Genomic DNA, 21475 nt, shown 5'->3' on the forward strand with positions numbered 1-21475 from the left:
AACTTAAATTACAGTATGTTTGAAAGCACATAAGCTCATCACATTGCCTACATACACTACTAACAATTTTATGTGCAGTTCTTTTTGTATGTGCATAGTTTTAAAAGATTTTACTGATTAATTTTTTTTACTGATCTATTTCTAAACTGAGAAATTTTCATATATCAAGGAAATGTGATAGCTAGTCTTTGAAATAAATGTTAAAGTAGGGGCCAGAAAGATAGCATGGAGGTAGGGTGTTTGCCTTGCATGTAGAAGGATGGTAGTTTGAATTCCATTATCCCATATGGTCCCCCGAGCCTGCAAAAAGCAATTTCTGAGTGTAGAGCCAGGAGTAACCCCTGAGCACTGCTGGGTGTGACCCAAAAACCAAAAAACAAAACAAAACAAAATAAATGTTAAAATAAGCCGAAGAGGACAAAACCACAGGAAGCACTCACTTTTATGTGGAACTGAACAATGGAATGCAACATGTGAAAGGGAAAAATGCGTAGATCACTAATGGTCCCAGAAGGAAAGAGAAGAAAGTGAGGAAGAAGAAGAGAAGCAATGGGAAACAGGGGGTCAAGGGGATATACGTACTTCAGTGGTGTACAGTGGTAAATACCTAAACCAGAGTCAACAACACTGAAAACAAGAAATATAAACTTTAACAACCAAACTTAAAAATGTACCTAGCAAGGCAACAGGCTGGGGATGGGGAGGAGATGGGAACCTGGGAACACTGATGGAGGAAAGAAGACACTGGTGGTGGAACTTATTCTAAAACCCCACTATAACTTTGTAAGTCATGGTGCTTTAAAAATGCATATAAAGAAGAGGCACAAAACAAGAACCCAATAATCATTATTATTTTTCTATATTCATGTTATGTTTATAACTAGTATTAATTGCTTCAATTCTGGCCTGCATGAATATTGACAAGAGAGAAAGAGCGTACAGTATGCCCCTACATTTACCATAGGGTGGGGGAAGAAAGAAGAAAAAAACCTTCTAGAATTCAAATCTATCAGGGTGAACAGTATCTGATGTAAATGTTTGTGTTCAGAAACACAGGGTCTGAGGACCCGTTGGGCCGGTGTGCAAATGCCAGGGAGCCCTGTTTTCTGGGGAAGGTGCAGTCTTCCTCCACAGGGTCACTGGGGGTTCCTCTCCCCAATGTCTGAGGCCAACACTGGACCTCTTTGTTGCCACACTATCCTGTAGAGTGGAAGTTGGTAGCTGAAGCACAAGGCAGTGGGGAGGGCCTCTCCAAGGTCGAAAGCCTGGTGTCCCCTATAACCTCGGGGGCCACCTGCTTCGGCCTGGCCGGCAGTGGAGGCTGGGGTATGAGGGCCTGAGACCAGGGTGAAGGTCTTCTAGGCCAGGCAATGTGGGGTTTGAGAGAAGAACCTCAAGACGGGTAGAAAGGAGAAAGGGGAAAGGGATTGGGCCGCAGAAGTCTCCATGTCAATTGCCAAATCACCGGTTGGGGGCGCAAAAGAGCAGCTGCCCCCCGCAAGGTTCTTAATAAGGTGGGGAGGAGAGAATTTGTGCGCTGCCGCCTCTGTCGCCCCGCCCCACAGGCCTCCTGCTTCCCTTTCACTAACTTAATCTGTTCCTTCCATTAGTGAGAAACAAAAATGCAAACTAAATGTAAATGGAGACACAGAAAAAAAAAGTATGCCCCTGATTTGTTTAATACTATATTATTATTTATAATATATACAATATATTATACAATATTACTATATAGTATATATTACTATATACTATATTATACTATATTATTATTTAATACTATAACCCTACAGGTACAAAAACTAAAATAATTTCTACCAAAACTAATAATTATTAAATTGCCTCAGTATGAAATTTAGTAAATTACTTTCCTAAACTGCTAGTACAAACAAGAGAATCAGAAAAATTATACATAGGGATATTAAAAATTTACTCAAATTAAAATTTAGAGAACTTGGGGCTGGAGTTGAGTCTTGCATGCAGCTAACCTGGCTTCAATTCCTGACATCCTATATGGTCCTCCGAGCCCCACCGAACTTCAGGACAAATTCCTGAGCACAATCAAGAATAATCCCTGAGCCCACTGAGTGTGGCTACAAAACAAAACAAATTTCTGGTAAGGAAGACACTTCCTAATGTATCCTAATAATCAAAAACTGACAAGTTAGTTTCACCAAAGAAAAAGCACTATCGCTTAAATGAGGTTCCCACTGAACTAATGCTAATTTGGGGAAGGGAATCAAAGAACTTAATGCAATTATGATGATATTTATAAAGCCATTTTCCCAAATAAAACAGTCTGGCATCCTGAACTACTTCACTCTCTATATAGGACTAGTCAGCCAAGTCAATATCCACCTCAGATATAATCCATCTGGTGTTATATTTTCTAATTGCTACCAAAAAAAAACCAGATAAACTATTACTACTGAAACAAATTTTTTACAAAGGGGGGTGAAAAACAAGCAGTGTCAACTAGTATATTGAAATTTCTTATATTTTGGTATTCAAGCATTAAAAAAAAGGCAAAAGAAAACAAAACACTCAATTTTCATTTCAATAGCCACAACTAAGAATTAAAAGTAGAAAAAGTAATGCCTCTGCTTAAGAAAAATAATTCTTTATTTTCCCCTTGGTTTTCGGGCCATACCCGAAAGAAGTCGCTCCTGGAAGGCTAGGAGGACAATATGGGATGCTGGGGATTGAACCCGGCTCCATCCCAGTTGGTCTCATGGAAGGCAAATGGTCTACCTCTGTGCTATCACTATGGCTCCAAGAAAAGTAATTCTAATTACACAAATAGTTATTTCTTTCTTTCTTTTTTTTTCTTTTTTTGGTTTTGGGGTCACACCCGGCGGCACTCAGTTACTCCTGGCTCTATGCTCAGAAATCGCTCCTGGCAGGCTCAGGGGACCATATGGGATGCCAGATTCAAACCACCGTCCTTCTGCATGTAAGGCAAACTTCTACCTTCATGCTATCTCTCCGGTCCCACAAATAGATATTTCTATCAGAAGCAAATTATGAACATTCTAGAAAAGATATCGCCATTGAGCACACGAAGAAATTATATAGAATGGGCCAGAGCAATAACACAGTGGGTAGGATGTTCGTTTTGCATGCAGCCAATCCTGCCAGAGATCTTTCTGAGTGCAGAGCCAAGAATAACAACTGAGCACTGCTGGGTGTGGTCCTCCAAGCCTCCCAAAAAATTATAGAGAGGAAAGAGTTGACGTGATCACAGCACACTACTTAGCAATGAGTCAGATACCAAACTAATTTGTGAAAAATTACTTCATTCACCTGTTTGATCCTATATAATATTTATTGTCCAGACTCTAGGACAACATTCTTGAAAATTAATATACATGTATATTTCTAAAATCAATATGAATCTTATAACTGATGTTGAAAGAAATTGGACAATGAATTTATAGCACACTTTTCGTTGCCTGAATATGCACAAAATGATTTCTTAAGAAATCTTCTTAAAATAGATTCTTTTAAGATATCTTTACATTTCGGCTGAGATGTTCATACTAGTGGCAACATATTCAACTGAACTTACTCAAGTTCTTAAAATATCTTCAAAAAGATTCCAGTACAATGTAGCATTACAGTAACGTTTTGTGCTAGTAAAAGATTGTGAAAACATAAAAAAGTAGTAGTAAAACTAACTTCCTCACCTAACAATAGGAAGACACAGATACGTCATCCTTTGATCTGTGCAAACACCAAGATCATCATCGCTAACTACAGAAGACTGACTTTGACAACCATAACTGAGCAGAACTTATCCTGGACCAGTAAAAAGACCCTAGCCTAGACTTTGACCTATGATCTATACAACCAAGAGCTCTAATTCCAGAGGTCTGACTCTGACAACTGCGACTGAGCAGAACTTCTGGAAAATAATGAAAGACTACATCCTAGGCGTCGTCCTAGGATAGGTGCAAAAATCAAGACCACCAATTACAGAAGATGATTAAAACAACAGGGATGGAACAGAACTTCTACAACTGTAAATTAAGACTCTATCCTAGGCTTCATCCTGTGACCTGTACAAATACCAAGACCTCTAGTTACAGAATCCTGATTTTATCATCCACATAATAAAGCACAATTTTTTTCTTCTTTTTCTTTTTTCCTCTATTTTGTGCTCGTGATTGTTTGGTACTTGTCTTTATTGCTGTGGTGCTTTTTTTGTAGTCGCTAGACACAGAGGGAACCACTTATATTATCAGCCAGGGAACATAGAAGGGGGATATGGGATGCATGCTGGGAAGAAGGGTGGAGGGAGGGAGGACAACACTGGTGGTATGAATTCCCCTGATTCAATGTTACTATGTACCTAAAATATTACTGTGAAAGATCTGTAATTCAGTTTAGTCACAATAAAAATGATTGAAAAAAATAATTTCCTGAGTAGCTATACATAACATTTTCAAAGGTAGATGAAATTATATACAAGTTGGTATAACCAATTGACAGTCAAACATCTGAAGTCAAAACTAATAGCTGAAGATGCTTAAGAAAAGCTGATTAATTTTCATGGCCAAGTAATTTAACTGAAGAAAAAAGTGTACAAGTTTAATCAAAAAGAATCCACTGGTAAAGTGAATTTCCTTTGATTTATTCAGGCATTTATAAAGCCAAAGAAGCATAGGTCATAAAAAGCTGGTCAAAATGCATGTAGCTACCAGTTGTAAGTAACAGATATATCTAATTACAAGTACCTAAATTTATTCAGAAAAATTTTAACATATATAAAGGTTTAGATTCAAAAATAGCTAAACTACTCTAAGCTGGAGAGTGGATGTCAATTAACACTCATTAGTAAGGAGAAAGAAAGAGAGAAAGAAAAGAGGGAGATAAAATGTATAATATCGGGCCCGGAGAGATAGCACAGTGGCGTTTGCCTTGCAAGCAGCCGATCCAGCACCAAAGGTGGTTGGTTCGAATCCCAGTGTCCCATATGGTCTCCCGTGCCTGCCAGGAGCTATTTCTGAGCAGACAGCCAGGAGTAACCCCTGAGCACCACCGGGTGTGGCCCAAAAACCAAAAAAAAAAAAAAAAAATGTATAATATCCCTTCACCCACCACCAAACAATGCCTTTCAAGCATAAAATTCAGTTATATCTAACTTCAAGATTTTGGAGAAAGATTAAATGAGATCATAAGTTAACACTTACCACTATTCATAGCATATACAGTAAGAATTTAAGGAATTTTTTTGCTACTCTAATGGATCACAACTAGAAAAATCACAAACTCAAATACTAAATGACAAAAAACTAGCGGCGATTTCTTTTATAAGTATTCATCCAAGAGGTTTATATTAAGAATATTTTTATGGATTTATTTTTAATTTCCTAGTTAAAAGCTATTTTATTTATATAGTAGTTACAGCAAGTTATTGTAGTTAAGTATAACTTAATAAAATAGCTATATTTTATCATTTAACACCAAATAATCCTTTAATGCTTTTACTGGTATCTAATCTGTTGACGATGATTTCTTTTCTTTTTTTTTAAAGGACTGAAAAGCACCCACGGGACTCAAACCACCAGAGGTGATTGGTTTCAAAGCAAAGCTTTGTGACAGCGAAGTAACGGCTGAGCTAAGGCTAGTCCGACACTATCATTTCTAACAGAGCTAACCAAAAGTAATGAAAAGGACATTTTTCTTTACATATACAACTAGTAAAACAAATGCCAAACTGGGTGTACAGACATGTTTTCTGTGAAGCAGAAAGATCTCTTTTTTATTTTGCAGCACCAGGGATCAAACTCAGAATCTCACACAAGCAAGGCAAATGTTCTTCTACTGAGTTATATTCCATATCCTACATGCTTGTCTTTTAACTTTAATTTTAAAAAATATCCTATCAAAACCAAAACATTTAACTTTCCACAAGGAGAAAAATGGATACTAACAGCCCTGAGCTTGTAAATATGGTCAGCTAGAGCTAAACCACAGCTGCCTACTCCTGAATCACTCCTGCCCATTCCACCTCTATGGACGACCGACCATACTCAATCCCACCCACTTTAGCTTCATACAGAATTTTTCTGGCCTTTTATTTGAAAATACATGACTTCTAGGTGTATATCTGACACAATTTTTCTAACCTGGGGTTTCTGAAGAATTGGATAACGGAGCAGATGCTTCGGCTAAGGCAGCTAATGTCGCTAATACTGATGTAGAAGAGTTTCCAAACTGAACAGCAGACACTCCTGTTTCATCTATGACAGAAGAGAAAACAGATTAGAATTTAATGAGCTCGATCTCATGCATTTCTCTGCTATTCTATTTGCTTTACTAATTTCTTTTTGGTGTTATTTTGTTTTTGTATGTGTGCGTGTTTGGTTTTGGGTTTTGGGAGAGGTTATGAGGCAATACCTGGCTGTGTTCAGAACTTTCTTCTGACTTTATAGTCAGAAATCAATCCTGACAGGTGCCAAGAAATCAAACCCATGTCAGCTATATGCAAGACTGGTTCCCTAAAGGCTACACTATCACTCTGGCCCTGCTTTTATTCAATTCTTACATGACCACTGGCTAAAATTAATTTTGTGGAAAACTTGGTCATTGAAAGACAATGTTGCAATTATTATGCAACATCATCTTTTAATATTCTGTCCTATTAAAAGGTTTTCCTGTCGATTTGATCAAAGAAACCAAGGTGACTGATAAAGATCTTACCCTTGATCTCCAAGAGTATCCTTAAAAGGATGAATACCTACTAAGCATAAAATCCCAACAGCTATCCTATATGCATCTCAATACCTGTTGCCTTGGCTGAATTTTCTGAAGATACCAGACCTGTTAGGTTCACCACCCCTCCAGGTCCAATGATAAACTGTGGTGTTGCAGCATGTATCGTCACAGTGTCAGGACTCTCTGGGTTTGTGTTGATTTGGTTCTGCATAGCAATCTGGGGAATAAATCATTGTTTTAGAATTAGAATCAGAACACATAGCAGAGTCTCTCCAAGCAGTCTAAACACAAATACTAAAGGATATGATCTAGTTCAAACAGCCATCTTTATGATCTACTGAGAGGATGTGGTAAACCAAATGTTAATGTATGTCCTAAGTGTCCCCATAAAGGAAATAAAATAAAGGCAGCAAAATCCCATGCAGACGAATTAGTTTATGAATATCTTTTATAGGGGCCAGAGCAGTGTGCAGCAGTAGGGCGTTTGTCTTACAATCAGCTATCTTAGGACGGACTACGGTTCTATCCCCCTGACATTCCATATGGTCCCCGGTCCCCCAAGCCAGGAGTGACATTTGAGTGCATAGCCAGGAGTAACCCGAGTGTCACCGGATATGGCCCAAAACCCCCCCCAAAAATCTTTTATAGGGTACATTTACAAGATTCTGCTGCCTTGAGGCTACAAAATTATATAACTTAAGTCAATATACCCTTTACTGTATTAAGTAATACTGAACACTTCAATGAGAAGCATGTCCTTAATGTAAGGAGAGCAGTAAACAGTTTTGGGGCATGTTGGTGGTAGTGAGGTACAGAAATTGTGTACATCAAACCCATAAACATTAACACTATAGAAACATGCAACATAGGGAACTGGAGCGGTAGGGCATTTGAACTGCACACAGCTGACCCGGGTTCAATCCCCAGCATTCCATGTGGTCCCCCCCCAGCCTGCTAGGAGTGATTTCTGAGTGCAGAACTAGGAGTAACCCCTAAGCACTGTTGGGTGTGCCCCTAAACAAAACAAAATAAAAACATGCAACCTAAATTATAATAAATAAAAATAAGTAAATAAAAAGCAAGCCCTTCCTCTAGTTTCAACTCCAGCACCAAACTGCACTAATAGGATTAGAATAATTGAAAGAGACAACAAAATTTTCTTGCACATACAACATATTTCTAAAGTTCAATAGTCAAGTCTGAAAGAAAGAGGAAACCAGTAAACTGGAAAGGTAAGTAAGAATGTAAATTTAAAAAGGCAGTAAGGAAAAAAGATAATTTCAACTGAAGAGAATAGTAATTTTTTGAAAAACTTGTCCAAAAACTATAAATAACTATGCTCACAGATATTTTCTTTTAGTAGTGGTCAAAGAAGTCAGGGCCGGAGAGATAGCATGAAGATAAGGCATTTGCCTTGCATGCAGAAGGACAGTGGTTCTAATCTGGCATCCCATGTGGTCCCCCAAGACTGCCAGGAGTGATTTTTGAGCATAGAGCCAGGAGTAACCCCTGAGCACTGCTGGGTGTGACCCAAAATAAAATTAAAGAAGTCATCAAAAGGGGCCAGAGCAATAGCAGAGCAGTAGGGTGTTAGCCTTGCACATGGCTGACCTGGAACAGACCCAAGTTTGAATCCCAGCATCCCATATGATCCCCCAAGTTTGCCAGGAGCAATTTCTGAGCGAGGAGTAATCCCTGAGAGCCGCCAGGTACGGCCCAAAAACCAAAAAAAGAAAAGAAAAAGAAGTTATCAAAGCAATAGACTGCATTATTAAGAGCTGTTAATAGGTAACTGAAAACATTTAGTGGAAGTACAACAGATTGAAAATCATGTGGCATCCAATGACATACAGATAATTGGATGAGATGAATTCAGGAACTTGAAAACACATAAGCACCTTTTCTTCTCTTCTTTTTTGGGGGTGGGGGTGGGTGTCACACCCAGCTGTGCTCAGAGCTTACTCCTGGCAGGGGTAACAGAAACACATGAAATGCCAGGATCAAACCCAGGTGGGCTATATGAAAGGCAGGCACCCTGCCTGCTATACTATCTCTCTGCCCTCAAATAATCACCTTTTCTACTCTACTATTATATACAAATAATTGCTCGTATAATGAGAAAAATAAACAGCAGTGAATAAAGAAGTGAAAGGCATGTCCAAATTAACGAAGTCCAAAATGAAAAGCTATGTTCAAATCATCCACATGACAAATTATTTTGTCTTATATTTAAAAACCAAACATTACCTGTAGTATCTCTGCTAAATCTTCATTCCCATTGTCTACTGAAATATCAAATGCAGTTTTACAAAATTTACTTTGCGTGTGTACATCAGCACCATATTTGATTAAAAGTTCCACCACCTCCTGATGATTATGCTCTGTGGCCCAATGTAGAGCTGTCATCTTTAACATGTCCTTGGCATTGACATCAGCACCATGCTATGAAAAATAGTTCAAAATAAGATCTTTCTGAAGACTACTAGATAAGAAAATTCTAGACACTAAACTCGAAAGCAAGAATATTGTACCAACATGACCAACTTTATTTTCAGGGGTTGACATCTGTCTTACAGGAATCATCAACCATATGCCATTTAATCAGTCATCAATCACACTGAATTCCTAATTAATTTCCTTCTTAATAACTGTAACAATTGGTGGGAATAGGAATGATATATAATGATTCCACCCTTTTTTTTTTTTTTTTTTTGGTTTTTGGGCCACACCCGGCAGTGCTCAGGGGTTACTCCTGGCTGTCTGCTCAGAAAGAGCTCCTGGCAGGCACGGGGGACCATATGGGACACCGGGATTCAAACCAACCACCTTTGGTCCTGGATCGGCTGTTTGCAAGGCAAACACCGCTGTGCTATCTCTCCGGGCCCATGATTCCACCCTTTGAGTCATCTTTTTCCTTGCCACAATTATGTTTCCAATCATATCACTATCACTAGAATGATTAAAATAATATAAGAGAGGGCCCGGAGAGATAGCACAGCGGCGTTTGCCTTGCAAGCAACGATCCAGGACCAAAGGTGGTTGGTTCGAATCCCAGTGTCCCATATGGTCCCCCGTGCCTGCCAGGAGCTATTTCTGAGCAGATAGCCAGGAGTAACCCCTGAGCACCGCCAAGTGTGGCCCAAAAACCAAAAAAATAATGATAATAATAGTAATAATAATATAAGAGATTAAAAAAATGATCCGCATTCCTGAAATATCCTTTTCAATTCCATACGAAGCTGGTCCTCTAGCTCCTTATTTATACAAAATAGCTTTGCTTTAAAAACCAGCCATACGGGCCCGGAGAGATAGCACAACGGTGTTTGCCTTGCAAGCAGCCGATCCAGGACCAAAGGTGGTTGGTTCGAATCCTGGTGTCCCATATGGTCCCCCTGTGCCTGCCAGGAGGTATTTCTGAGCAGACAGCCAGGAGTAACCCCTGAGCACTGCCGGGTGTGGCCCAAAAACAAACAAAAAATAAATAAAAAATAAAAACCAGCCATACAAAGAGTTAAAACAAAGTAAAGCTATCCAGAAATACAAGTGGCTATTAAATACTGAAATATTGCTAGTTCAAATATAAGCAGGGTTGGGTATAACACATTAATTCAAAGATAACACAAAAATAGACATCAATTTGCATGTATATTGATTTTACATTTGAACTACCATATTTTGCATACATTGATTGAAATAAAATATTAACATGAACTTTTATATTATAGCTAATAGAAAATCTAGAATTATATGTGATTCACATTTGTGGCTTGCTTGCATCGTATTTCTCTGTCCAGAGACTGCAGTAAGAGTCCATCACAAAAATAACTAAATGATCTCTGTCTCAAAATTTTTCCACATCATTTTTTAGCATTTAAATGATTAAAGAAAATCCCCCTTTTTTTTAAGCCTACAGTACCCGGTATTCCCAGGCAGTCTCCCATCCAAGTACTAACCAGGCCCGACCCTGCTTAGCTTCCGAGATCAGATGAGATCAGGGTGGTATGGCCGTAGACGAAAATCCCCATTTTTTTTTTTTGTTTTGTTTTTGGACCACACCCGGTAACGCTCAGGGGTTACTCCTGGCTATGTGCTCAGAAGTTGCTCCTGGCTTGGGGGACCATATGGGACACCTGGGGATCGAACCACGGTCCATCCAAGGCTAGCGCAGGCAAGGCAGGCACCTTACCTTTAGCGCCACCGCCCGGCCCCGAAAATCCCCATTTTTAACATCAGTCTGTTAATCATCCAAGTCTAAGTCTTTATTCCATTCATAGACTTAAACAAGACAATATTGTGTTGTTCACTCTCCAGAGGGAAGATTAAGGTTTAAAAGACAGTTGTTTGATTTAACAAAGAACATACGTGGACACACTTTTAAATTTTAAGATCATTTTTACTAATAGTTTGCATACACAGAAATGAGATAACATTGGTTAAACACTAAGAAGTTGTTTTAAAAAAAAATCTAGTCTCCTCTTAACTGTTCTCTGGCAGGGTCAACTTTGAAAAGGAAAGTTCGAGACAAAACTACATACCTTAAGCAACACCTCTACTATGCTTGCATGGCCCTCAGAAGCTGCCATATGTAATGGCGTTCGGTCCACTTTGGTTCTGGCATCCCTACTTACACCAGCTCGGAGAAGCACTTCTGTGGTGGAATAATGTCCATATTGTGCTGCCAGATGAAGTGGAGAAGTTCCTAGCTGGAGCACAAAAAAAAAAAAAGGAAAGAAAGAAGAAAATTCAAGTTTATAATTATTATAGATACACTTCTATTATTCCTTAATAATTTTATGTAGCAAACAGTTTTTTTTTTTTTTGGTTTTTGGGCCACACCCAGTAACGCTCAGGGGTTACTCCTGGCTATGTGCTCAGAAGTTGCTCCTGGCTTGGGGGACCATATGGGACACCGGGGGATCGAACCGCGGTCCGTCCAAGGTTAGCGCAGGCAAGGCAGGCAAGGCAGGCACCTTACCTTTAGCGCCACTGCCCGGCCCCAGCAAACAGTTTTTATATTTTATATCTACACAACGAACTGACAAGCGCTCTACAAGTGAGAGACAGAACAGAACTTTGTTTTGTTTGTTTTGGTTTTTGGGCCACACCCGGCGGTGCTCAGGGGTTACTCCTGGTTATCTGCTTAGAAATGGCTCCTGGCAGGTACGGGGGACCATATGGGACATCAGGATTCGAACCAACCACTTAGGTCCTAGATTGACTGCTTGCAAGGCAAACGCCGATGTGCTACCTCTCCGGCCCTAGAACTTTGTTTTTAAATTAGTTTCTAAAACTGAGTTGTTCTAACTGGAATAAAAAATTGCATTCACTTGATAGTCAAGATAATAATTTGACGTTTATACCCTGCAAATGACCACCATTTTAAAAAGTCCACTTGGCACCTTATAAAATTAAAATTTGTATTTGTTTTTGTTTGGTTTGGAGCCACACCAGGTGGCACTCAGAGGTTACACCAGGCTCTGGCACAAAAATTACTCATAGCAAGCTCAGGGGACCATATAGGATGCCAGAATCGAGCCCAGGCTCTACCTGCTGTGCTATCACTCCAGGCCCATTTATTTTTATTTTTTCTTTCTTCTTTCTTTCTCTCTCTCTCTCTCTCTCTCTTTCTTTCTTTCTTTCTTTCCTTTTCTTTCTTTCCTTCCCTCCCTCCTTTCCTTCCTTCCCTCCCTCCTTTCCTTCCTTCCTTCCTTCCTTCCTTCCTTCCTTCCTTCCTTCCTTCCTTCCTTCCTTCCTTCCTTTCTTTCTTTCTTGGGGTCTTTTATTTTATTTTGGGGGGCTTTGGGAGTTTTTTGTATTTTAGGACCACAACCAGTGATGTTCAGAGGTTACTCCTGGTTCTACACTCAGAAATCGCTCCTGGCAGTCTCAGGTGACCATATGGGCTGCCAGGAATAGAACCCAGGTACATCCTGGGTCAGCTGCATACAAGGCAAATGCCCTAATTCTGTGCTATCCAGCCCCGTTTTTCTTTTTTAAATTACAAGAATTCTTTTTTGGCAGTGCCAGACCTGATACCCAGAGTCTCAGATATCCAAGGCAGATGCTCTACCACTAAGCCATGAGCCCTGTCCTTCTTACAAGAACTTTTCAATCTCTTTATAACTTTCAAATATGCAACACAATCTTTTTTTTTTTTTTTTTGGTTTTTCGGACCACACCCGTTTGATGCTCAGGGGTTATTCCTGGCTATGCGCTCAGAAATTGCCCCTGGCTTGGGGGGACCATATGGGACACCGGGGGATTGAACTGTGGTCCTTTCCTTGGCTAGCGCTTGCAAGGCAGACACCTTGCCTCTAGCGCCACCTCGCCGGCCCAACACAATCTTATTAATAACTATCATGCCTACATCTTAATCTCTATGACTTACTGATACTATAATTGCAAGTCTGAACCTTTCTTGACCCCCGTCAACCATCTGCCCATGCTAACAATCATCAATCTTGTTCTCCATCTATAAACTTAAGTTTTTTGTAAGAGATCATATCTGGTTTTTTGCATGACTTACTTCACTTTATTAATTTACCAGATAAATAGCCAAATAAAATTGATTTTAACAAAAATTTAGGGTTGGGGCCAAAATGAGAACACAGTGGGTAGGGCATTTGCCTTGAACACAGTTGATCTGGGTTCAAACCCTGGCAACTTATATAGTACCCAGAGCCTGCCAGGAGTAACTACTACAAGCAGAGCCAGGAATAACCCTTGATTGCCACTGGGTGTGGCCCCAAAAAAATTTTTTAAGTAGTAGTACATTTAACTGATTTGTAGGCCTTTTAAAATAAAATGATTTTGTTCTTGTAAGGTTATACCCAGCAGTGTTGCTAAAGGGTCTCTCTCCCCAGCACTGCTGCTCATGTACCATGCATTGTGGAGATTCAAACCAAAACCTCCTACCCTTTGGCTATCTCTCTACTCCTAAAGAGATTACTTTTTTGTTACTTTTTTGTTTTTGGTTTTTGGGTCACACCCAGCAGCGCTCAGGGGCTACTCCTGGCTCTACACTCCGAAATCACTCCTGGCAGGCTCAGGGGACCATATGGGATGATGGGATTCAAACCACCATCCTTCTGCATGCAAGGCAAATGCCCTACCTCCATGCTAGCTCTCCAGCCCTAAAGTGATTACTTTTAAAGGTGTTCATACTCATTTTTCAAGGGCAACTTTTGATTATAGGTATAGCTATGCCAACAGTGAGTCAGAACAAAACAAAATAGAAGCCAGTTCTTCTGAAATTGGTGTAAGTGGGCTAAGGACTACATTCACCAATATATGTAGGAAGCATTAAAATGTGTAGTAAGAAGAGCCTTTATGAAGTTAAAAGGCATAAACTTTAACAAGTGGAAATTATGATTAAATTATATACATTTTGTGGCAGAGAAAGTCTGATTATCAAGTTACCAATGTTCTAGTTTGTTAACCAACCAAAATAGCTCAATGAAACATGAAATTGCAAAACCACTACTAAATAACTGCAATGAAGGTTTTCTTTCAAGGTTTTTCATGGCAAGCACTATTGTGATATAGCAGGTAGGGCACATGCCTTGCACACAGCCAACCAACATTTGATCCCCAAGTACCACCAGGCATAATTCCTAAGCACAGACCCAGGAACCTTTGTCTAAAAGTCATCCTGTAAGTGTAAGCCATACTACAAAGCTAGGTATGTGTCTTGATAAATAGTAAAAATGAAAATCATTTACTCTAAGAACAAAGACTATATATAAAATTCTATAAAAAATAAATATCGGGCCTGGAGAGATAGCACAGCGGCGTTTGCCTTGCAAGCAGCCGATCCAGGACCAAAGGTGGATCCAGGACACAATCTCTGTGTCCCATATGGTCCCCCGTGCCTGCCAGGGGCTATTTCTGAGCAGACAGCCAGGAGTAACCCCTGAGCAACGCCAGGTGTGGCCCAAAAACCAAAATAAATAAATATCAAAAAAATCTTGGACTGTCACTTGAACAAAGATTTTTGAACAATCTTTTCTCTAAACTTCATATTTTTCTATAATTGCTCCTTTAAATACTCTGACAATATTTAATTATATTTTCAGAGGGGGCCACACCAGTAGCACTCAAGGGTTACTCCTGACAAGCACAGAGGATCATATGGGATGCCAGAAATTGAGCACAGGTCAGCTGCATGTAAGGTAAATGCTTTATCCACTATGCTATCACTTTGGCCCCCACCCTAAATTTCTGATGAAATTAATTTTATTCAGCTATTTATGCGACACGTGTGAAAACTGGATTTATTTTTTCTTTTTGAGACCTTTTGTGTTGATGGCAAAAAAAAGTGTTCACATACAATAAATACATACCTATTTAAGACTCATTTGCCTACATCTATGTACCTTAAAGAAAAAAAAGGCTCTCTTGAGAACACCTTCTCAGTCCATAAAAGAACCGTTGCCAACAATTTAAAACAACTTCTCGGGAAAATGTTCCATTTCTGAGCTAAAACCCCTCCCTCACCAGAGGTAATTATTAGTTTTGGTTCTCTGGTAAGCATTGCTTTGTGTTTGCTGAAGTTGTGTTTGTTTTTAATTATAATTACTTGTGAATTCTAAAATAATATAATTTGCTTTTGACTGTTTTTGGCTCTATTCAAATTCTGCATGTATTATTTCTCTATGAATTATCTTCATTTGTTTAACATCATAAGGTTAGGCCTTGTTTAAGTGAACTTAACTGGTATTTACCAATTTAATTTTCTCTGCTCTATACTATTCCACTGGCTCAAAAATCTAACTTAATCAGTTGAACATTTAAGCTGTTTCTAGGTTTGTGTTGTTTTTTTTTTATCATAAATGATATAGCTGCTTAAAAAGTTTTGAAATGTGTCTCAAGAATATATCAAGGGCCGGGCGGTGGCGCTGGAGGTAAGGTGCCTGCCTTGCCTGCGCTAGCCTAGGATGGACCGCGGTTCGATCCCCCGGTGTCCCATATGGTCCCCCAAGAAGCCAGGAGCAACTTCTGAGCGCATAGCCAGGAGTAACCCCTGAGCGGCACAGGGTGTGGCCCAAAACACCAAAAAAAAAAAAAAAAAAAAAAAAAGAATATATCAAGAAATTCCCTTGAAAATACTCTTAGATAACAAATGCATGATGAACCAGAGTGATAGTACAGTGATAGGGCATTTGCCTTGCACACAATTGATCCAGGACGGACTCGGGTTTGATGCCTGGCATCCCACAGGGTTCCCTGAGCTTGCCAGGATAGATTTCTGAGCACAAGATCAGGAGTAACCCAAGCACCTCAGTCAGATGTAGCCCAAAAGCCTGAATAAATAAACAAGCAAGCAAACAAATGCAAAAGGTATACATTGTTCAAAACTTATTAGGTTTAATCAAACATCTCTAAAATGACTACATGACCAGTCTTACGAGCCTTTGATCTGATGTGTCTAGGGATGGATTTTTAATTGATCCTGCATTTTTAGAGGTACTTGACTCTCAGAACTGCTATTTTCAATCACTCCTAGAAAAGTCTCACTCATTGTCTCTTTAAATTATTTCACCCCTATACTCAATATTCTGTAGATTTGTTATTATGGACATTTTTAGTCTATGGCAAATGTCTTCAGGGCTCCTTTTAACTCTCAGTAATGTGCACCATTTACAACCTTAAGTCATTCTAGGAACTTTGTCTTGTCAACCCATTTATCAAACATGGGCAATATTTACCTCCAGCTAAACTACCAGTTATTTTATGGTATAACCATTTCTTCTTAGAAGCAATGGTGACATTAAATCCCTCTTAACCTGACATTTTTCTGAATTAATTATTCCACGTGTTATCCTAAGAATATTAAGTCCCAAGCTATCTTTTTACATTCATCCTAATGGGGGGGGGGGGGGCGTGTTGGGTCACTCCCAGAAGCGCTCAAGAGTTATTCTTGGCTCTACGCTCAGAAATCACTCCTGGCAGGCTCAGGGGACCATATGGGATGCCGGGATTTGAACCACCATCCTTCTGCATGCAAGGCGTAAACGCCCTACCTCCATGCTCTCTCCGACCCCTTCATCCTATATTATTGAACTTCATTTAAAAAACTCTTTTGGGCCAGAATGGTGGCACAAGCAGTAGGGCATTTGCTTTGCATGTGCTAACCTAGGAGATTCAATCCTCGGCATCCCATATGGTCCTCCAAGCCAAGAATGATTTCTGAGCGCATAGGCAGGAGTAACCCCTGGGCATCACTGGATGTGGTCCAAAAAGCAAAAAATAAAAATAAAAAAATTAAGCTCTTTTCAGTTTAAATAATATAGTATCAAAAATCAAAGAAAATTATATGAATCATTTCCTAACAGAACTATAATTCTAAAATTGCAAATACAATTATAAAAAAACAAGTTGTCTACCTCCTTTAAAATATTGACTAAATTTTTTCTGGAAATATTAAATAAGAAAAAATTGCAGTATTAAAATCACTCTTTACCCAGTCTGTAGTAAAAGGAGCTCCATTCGCCATCAAAATACGAACTTCATCATCTTGCCCTGCACGTGCTGCTTCTAGAAGCTTCTTTCCCAAATCTACCAAGGACATCTAAATAAAACAGAATCAATCATCATTTGATAGATTACAAACTATAAAATATACAAAGGCAATTTATATTTGAATTTTTTGAAAAAAATATTCTCAGTAAATTTTTTTTTTGGTTTTTTGGTTTTTGGTTTTAGGGTCACACCTGGCAGCGCTCAGGGGTTACTCCTGGCTCTATGCTCAGAAATCGCTCCTGGCAGGCTTGGGGAACACCATACGGGTTGCAGGGATTCAAACCACCAACCTTCTGCATGCAAGGCAAACAAACGTCTTTCTTCCATGCTATCTCTCCAGCCCCTTAGTAAATCTTTTTACTTAGGATAATAAAATAGTTTGAAAACATAAGAAAAGGATTGTCTAAAATTATATTGGCAACAGAAGACTTTAAAAGACATTCCTTGCTTTGATTTTAATGTTTTTCAACCAACAGTTTTTACCAGAAGAGTTAAAGGAACAGTCTTCACATAAATTAGCAAGAAATAAAGTAAAGGATATTGGTACAAATTTAAAGAAATCTACCAGTATATGTATTCTGAACCTAAAAATAAAGTGTTTTCAACTCTGTATTGACAATGTATTCTAGACTTTACAGAAGGCAACTGTACCATTAATCTTTGTTTCAAAGCTTTACTAAGAGTTGTCCATATTTTTTGAAAACCATGTCACCAAAATCAGTGCCACTATAGTACCTGGATTACCAAAACTCTATCAATCAGCTTTCAGGATTAATAAATTAAGTGGTTTTATAAACAAATGGCAATCATCTGACTACTTCAGCCATTCAGTGTAATCTGCTCATGGTTTTATGTATTCTTTTTTTTTTTTTTGGTTTTTGGGCCACACCCAGTGATGCTCAGGGGTTACTCCTGGATGTCTGCTCAGAAATAGCTCCAGGCAGGCACGGGGGACCATATGGGACACCGGGATTAGAACCAACCACCTTAGGTCCCGGATCAGCTGCTTGCAAGGCAAACACCGCTGTGCTATCTCTCCGGGCCCGCATGGTTTTATGTATTAAAATACATATTGCTGGTGTCAGAGCAATAGCACAGTGCATAGGGCATTTGCCTTGCACATAACCAACCTGGAACTCACCCAGGTTCAATCCCAGTGTCCCATATGATCCCCAAGCCTGCCAGGAGCAATTTCTAAGCACAGAGTCAGGAGTAACACTGAGTACTGCAGGTGTAGCTAAAAAACCCAACCCCCCCACCCAAACACACACACACACACACACACACACACACACACACACACACACACACACACACACACACACACACACACAAACAGAATCATTGTGGTTGAGTGGTCCAGAAATTCCAGCCCCACCAATTCCATTTTTACTTACTACTGTCACCCCCAAAGGAGCACACCAATCTAGACGAAAATGTGTATCTATCTACCTAATGTTCAGAAAAGGAAACACAATGATCAACAAGCAACAAGAACTTAATACTTCTTTTTCTTGGGGGGTGAGGGGGCCTCACCCATTGACGCTCAGGGGTTACTCCTGGCTATGCGCTCATAAATCGCTCCTGGCTTGGGGGACCATATGAGACACCGGGGTATCAAACTGAGGTCCATCCTAGGCTAGCGCTTGCAAGGCAGACGGCTTAACTCTAGCACCACCATTCCAGCCCCGAGAACTTAATACTTCTGACAATGACTCAATGACCTCATTGCAAGATACAATAATTTTCACAAATTTTCTTGTTACTGTACCATGTTCTTTTTTATTAATTTCACTCCCACTTACCAGAAAACAATTTTTTTTTCTGGTTTTTTTTGGGCCACACCCGGCATTGCTCAGGGGTTACTCCTGGCTGTCTGCTCAGAAATAGCTCCTGGCAGGCACGGGGGACCATATGGGACACCGGGATTCGAACCAACCACCATTGGTCCTGGATTGGCTGCTTGCAAGGCAAACGCCGCTGTGCTATCTCTCCGGGCCCAAAACAAATTATTATGATCAACTGTCAACTATGTGATACATGATCTATAAGTAAAAAAAATTATTTTAAGAAAAGGGAAAATTAGATGGGGCCCAGCGATATCACAGCAGGCACGGACGGCATTTGCCTTGCACATGGCTAACCTGGTTTTGATCCCCGGCATCCCATATGGTCCCCCAAGCCTGGCAGGAGTAATTTCTAAGCACAGAGCCAAGAGTTACCAAGTACCACCAGGTGTAGCCCAAAAGTCAAAAGGGGCAGGGAGAAGAGAGTGAATATAGTGTAACGGATAGGGCAACTGCTTTGAATGCAGTTAACCTCGGACAAAAGGGGCAGGGAGAGGGTGTTGGCCATGTGCAATGCAAATACCCTACCTACTCTAGCTCCAACATATATATTGAATTTATGCCTTTTTTTCCTCAAATAACTAGGCCATATAGTATTTTAACATCATAAAATATAATATCATTGATTAGCAGATACAAAACACTTATTTGGTCCCCTGAGCCTGCCAGGGGCGATTTCTGAGCACAGAGCCAGGAGTAACCCCTGAGCACTGCCAGGTGTGACCCAAAAACTAAAACCAAAAAAAAAAAAAAAAAAGATGCATATTTAGTAAGGAGATAGTTAAAAGGTCTAGAGAGCAAGGTCCTGGGTTCAATCCAGGCTTCCCCAAACATCAATGGATGTAGAACCCTGGTGACTATCAGCACTCCTGGGTACCCCACTCCTCACCCACCCACACACACACACACACACACACACAAATGAGCCAAAGAATATAACAGGGTTTAAAGTCCCTGAGTTGAATGTGGCTGACTCTAGTTCAATCCGCAATATAACACAGTCCTCCAAACACCACCAGAGTAGCCCAGGTAATCCTCTGGAAAAGGAGCAGCACTGCATTCTCAGGCCCTCACAGAGAACAGCTCCACTGGTTGGCAGAATATCACCAGGAAAGGCCCTATATCTCCTGGGCACCATTTGACAGACCCAGCAGCCAGAAAAGAGCAATAAATACATTGGAATTTAAACTCAATAGATAAAAGTACACATAAAATTTTAAAAAACCCAAAATCAAGTGCTCTGATTTTGTCAGGATAATTAATAAAACTCAAAATAATAAAATATAAAAAATAGTGATTCTACTGTCTCAATGAGGTAAACTCTGTTATTTTGAAGACTCTTTTTAACCCTTAAAGGAACTCAGGTGTATCAAGATAACAAAACTGACCAAAGGGGTAGATTGTTGTTCCAGGATGAGCCCTCATTATACATTAGAAATAACCAGATTTAAATAAAACAATTTATTGATTTTATTTTCTCTCTTGCTTCATATAATTTTAATTTTAAACCTCAAACTTAAATAATATATTAGGGAAAGGGTAGAATAGAAAATTTTCTCAGTCTGAGAAAGATCTATGAAAAAATTTACGGTTGATTTTTTTTTTTGTTGTCTTAGGAATTACTCCTGGCCCTGCATTTAGGAATCATTTCTAGAGGTGCTCGGAAAATGACATGGGAGGCCAGGGATCAAACAGGGTCAGAGGAGTGCAAGAAAATCACCTTACAGGGCTGGAGAGATAGCATAGAGGTAAGGCGTTTGCCTTGCACGCAGAATGATGGAAGTTCGAATCCTGGCATCCCATATGGTCCTCCGAGCCTGCCAGGAGTGATTTCTGAGCGTAGAGCCAGGAGTAACCCCTGAGCACTGCTGGGGGTGACCCTAAAACCAAAAAAAGAAAAGCACCTTACCTGCTATACTATCTCTCTGGTCCCATGATTTTACACATAAATGGCAACAAAAAGAAAAAAAAATCACTCCCTCTCCCCAACCTCATTTTAAGGTTAGGAATGAAACAATCTGTTATCATAACAAATTTAGCATTCTATTGGAGTCTTAAGACATTTGGGTGAAGGTGCAGCAATATTATACACAAAATCATAAAGGAAAACATTGCTGCAACTATGTTAAACTATAATAAAAATTTAAAACATGGGGGCAGGAGGAGACAATCTGGCTATGTTTGGAAAAAAGTCATTCTGAGAGGTCCATCTAGTGGTAAGAGTCATTACTACTACATTTTCTTTTTCTTTTTTTTTTCTTCTGTTTTTGTTTTTGGGCCACACCCGGCAGCACTCCTGGCTCTTAACTCAGAAATCACTACAGGCAGTCTCCTAGGACCATGTGGGCCGCCAGGGATTGATGGAATGCTGTCTGCCACATGCAAGT

General features: G+C 39.7%; 1 protein-coding gene and 1 pseudogene across 5 annotated transcripts in view; both read right to left on the bottom strand.

The window, feature by feature from the left end:
* GABPB1 (GA binding protein transcription factor subunit beta 1) overlaps positions 1-21475 on the bottom strand; it is a 71761-nt gene that overhangs the window by 18649 nt on the left and 31637 nt on the right. For 3 of the 5 annotated variants that reach the window (XM_049781467.1, XM_049781466.1, XM_049781468.1), the window contains exons 3-7: positions 17183-17290; positions 11256-11423; positions 8968-9162; positions 6826-6937; positions 6132-6245 (exon numbers count right to left, since the gene is read on the bottom strand). In XM_049781467.1, coding sequence (XP_049637424.1) covers positions 6132-6245; positions 6826-6937; positions 8968-9162; positions 11256-11423; positions 17183-17290 — 697 coding nt within the window. Of the gene's footprint in view, positions 1-6131; positions 6246-6789; positions 6938-8967; positions 9163-11255; positions 11424-17182; positions 17291-21475 lie in introns of all 5 variants that reach the window. The other 2 variants (XM_049781465.1, XM_049781464.1) reach the window with 1 other exon arrangement.
* Positions 10625-10733, bottom strand: LOC126021336 (uncharacterized; annotated as a pseudogene).

This window comes from Suncus etruscus, chromosome 10 (assembly GCF_024139225.1).
Source record: "Suncus etruscus isolate mSunEtr1 chromosome 10, mSunEtr1.pri.cur, whole genome shotgun sequence".
NCBI classification, from domain to species: domain Eukaryota; kingdom Metazoa; phylum Chordata; class Mammalia; order Eulipotyphla; family Soricidae; genus Suncus; species Suncus etruscus.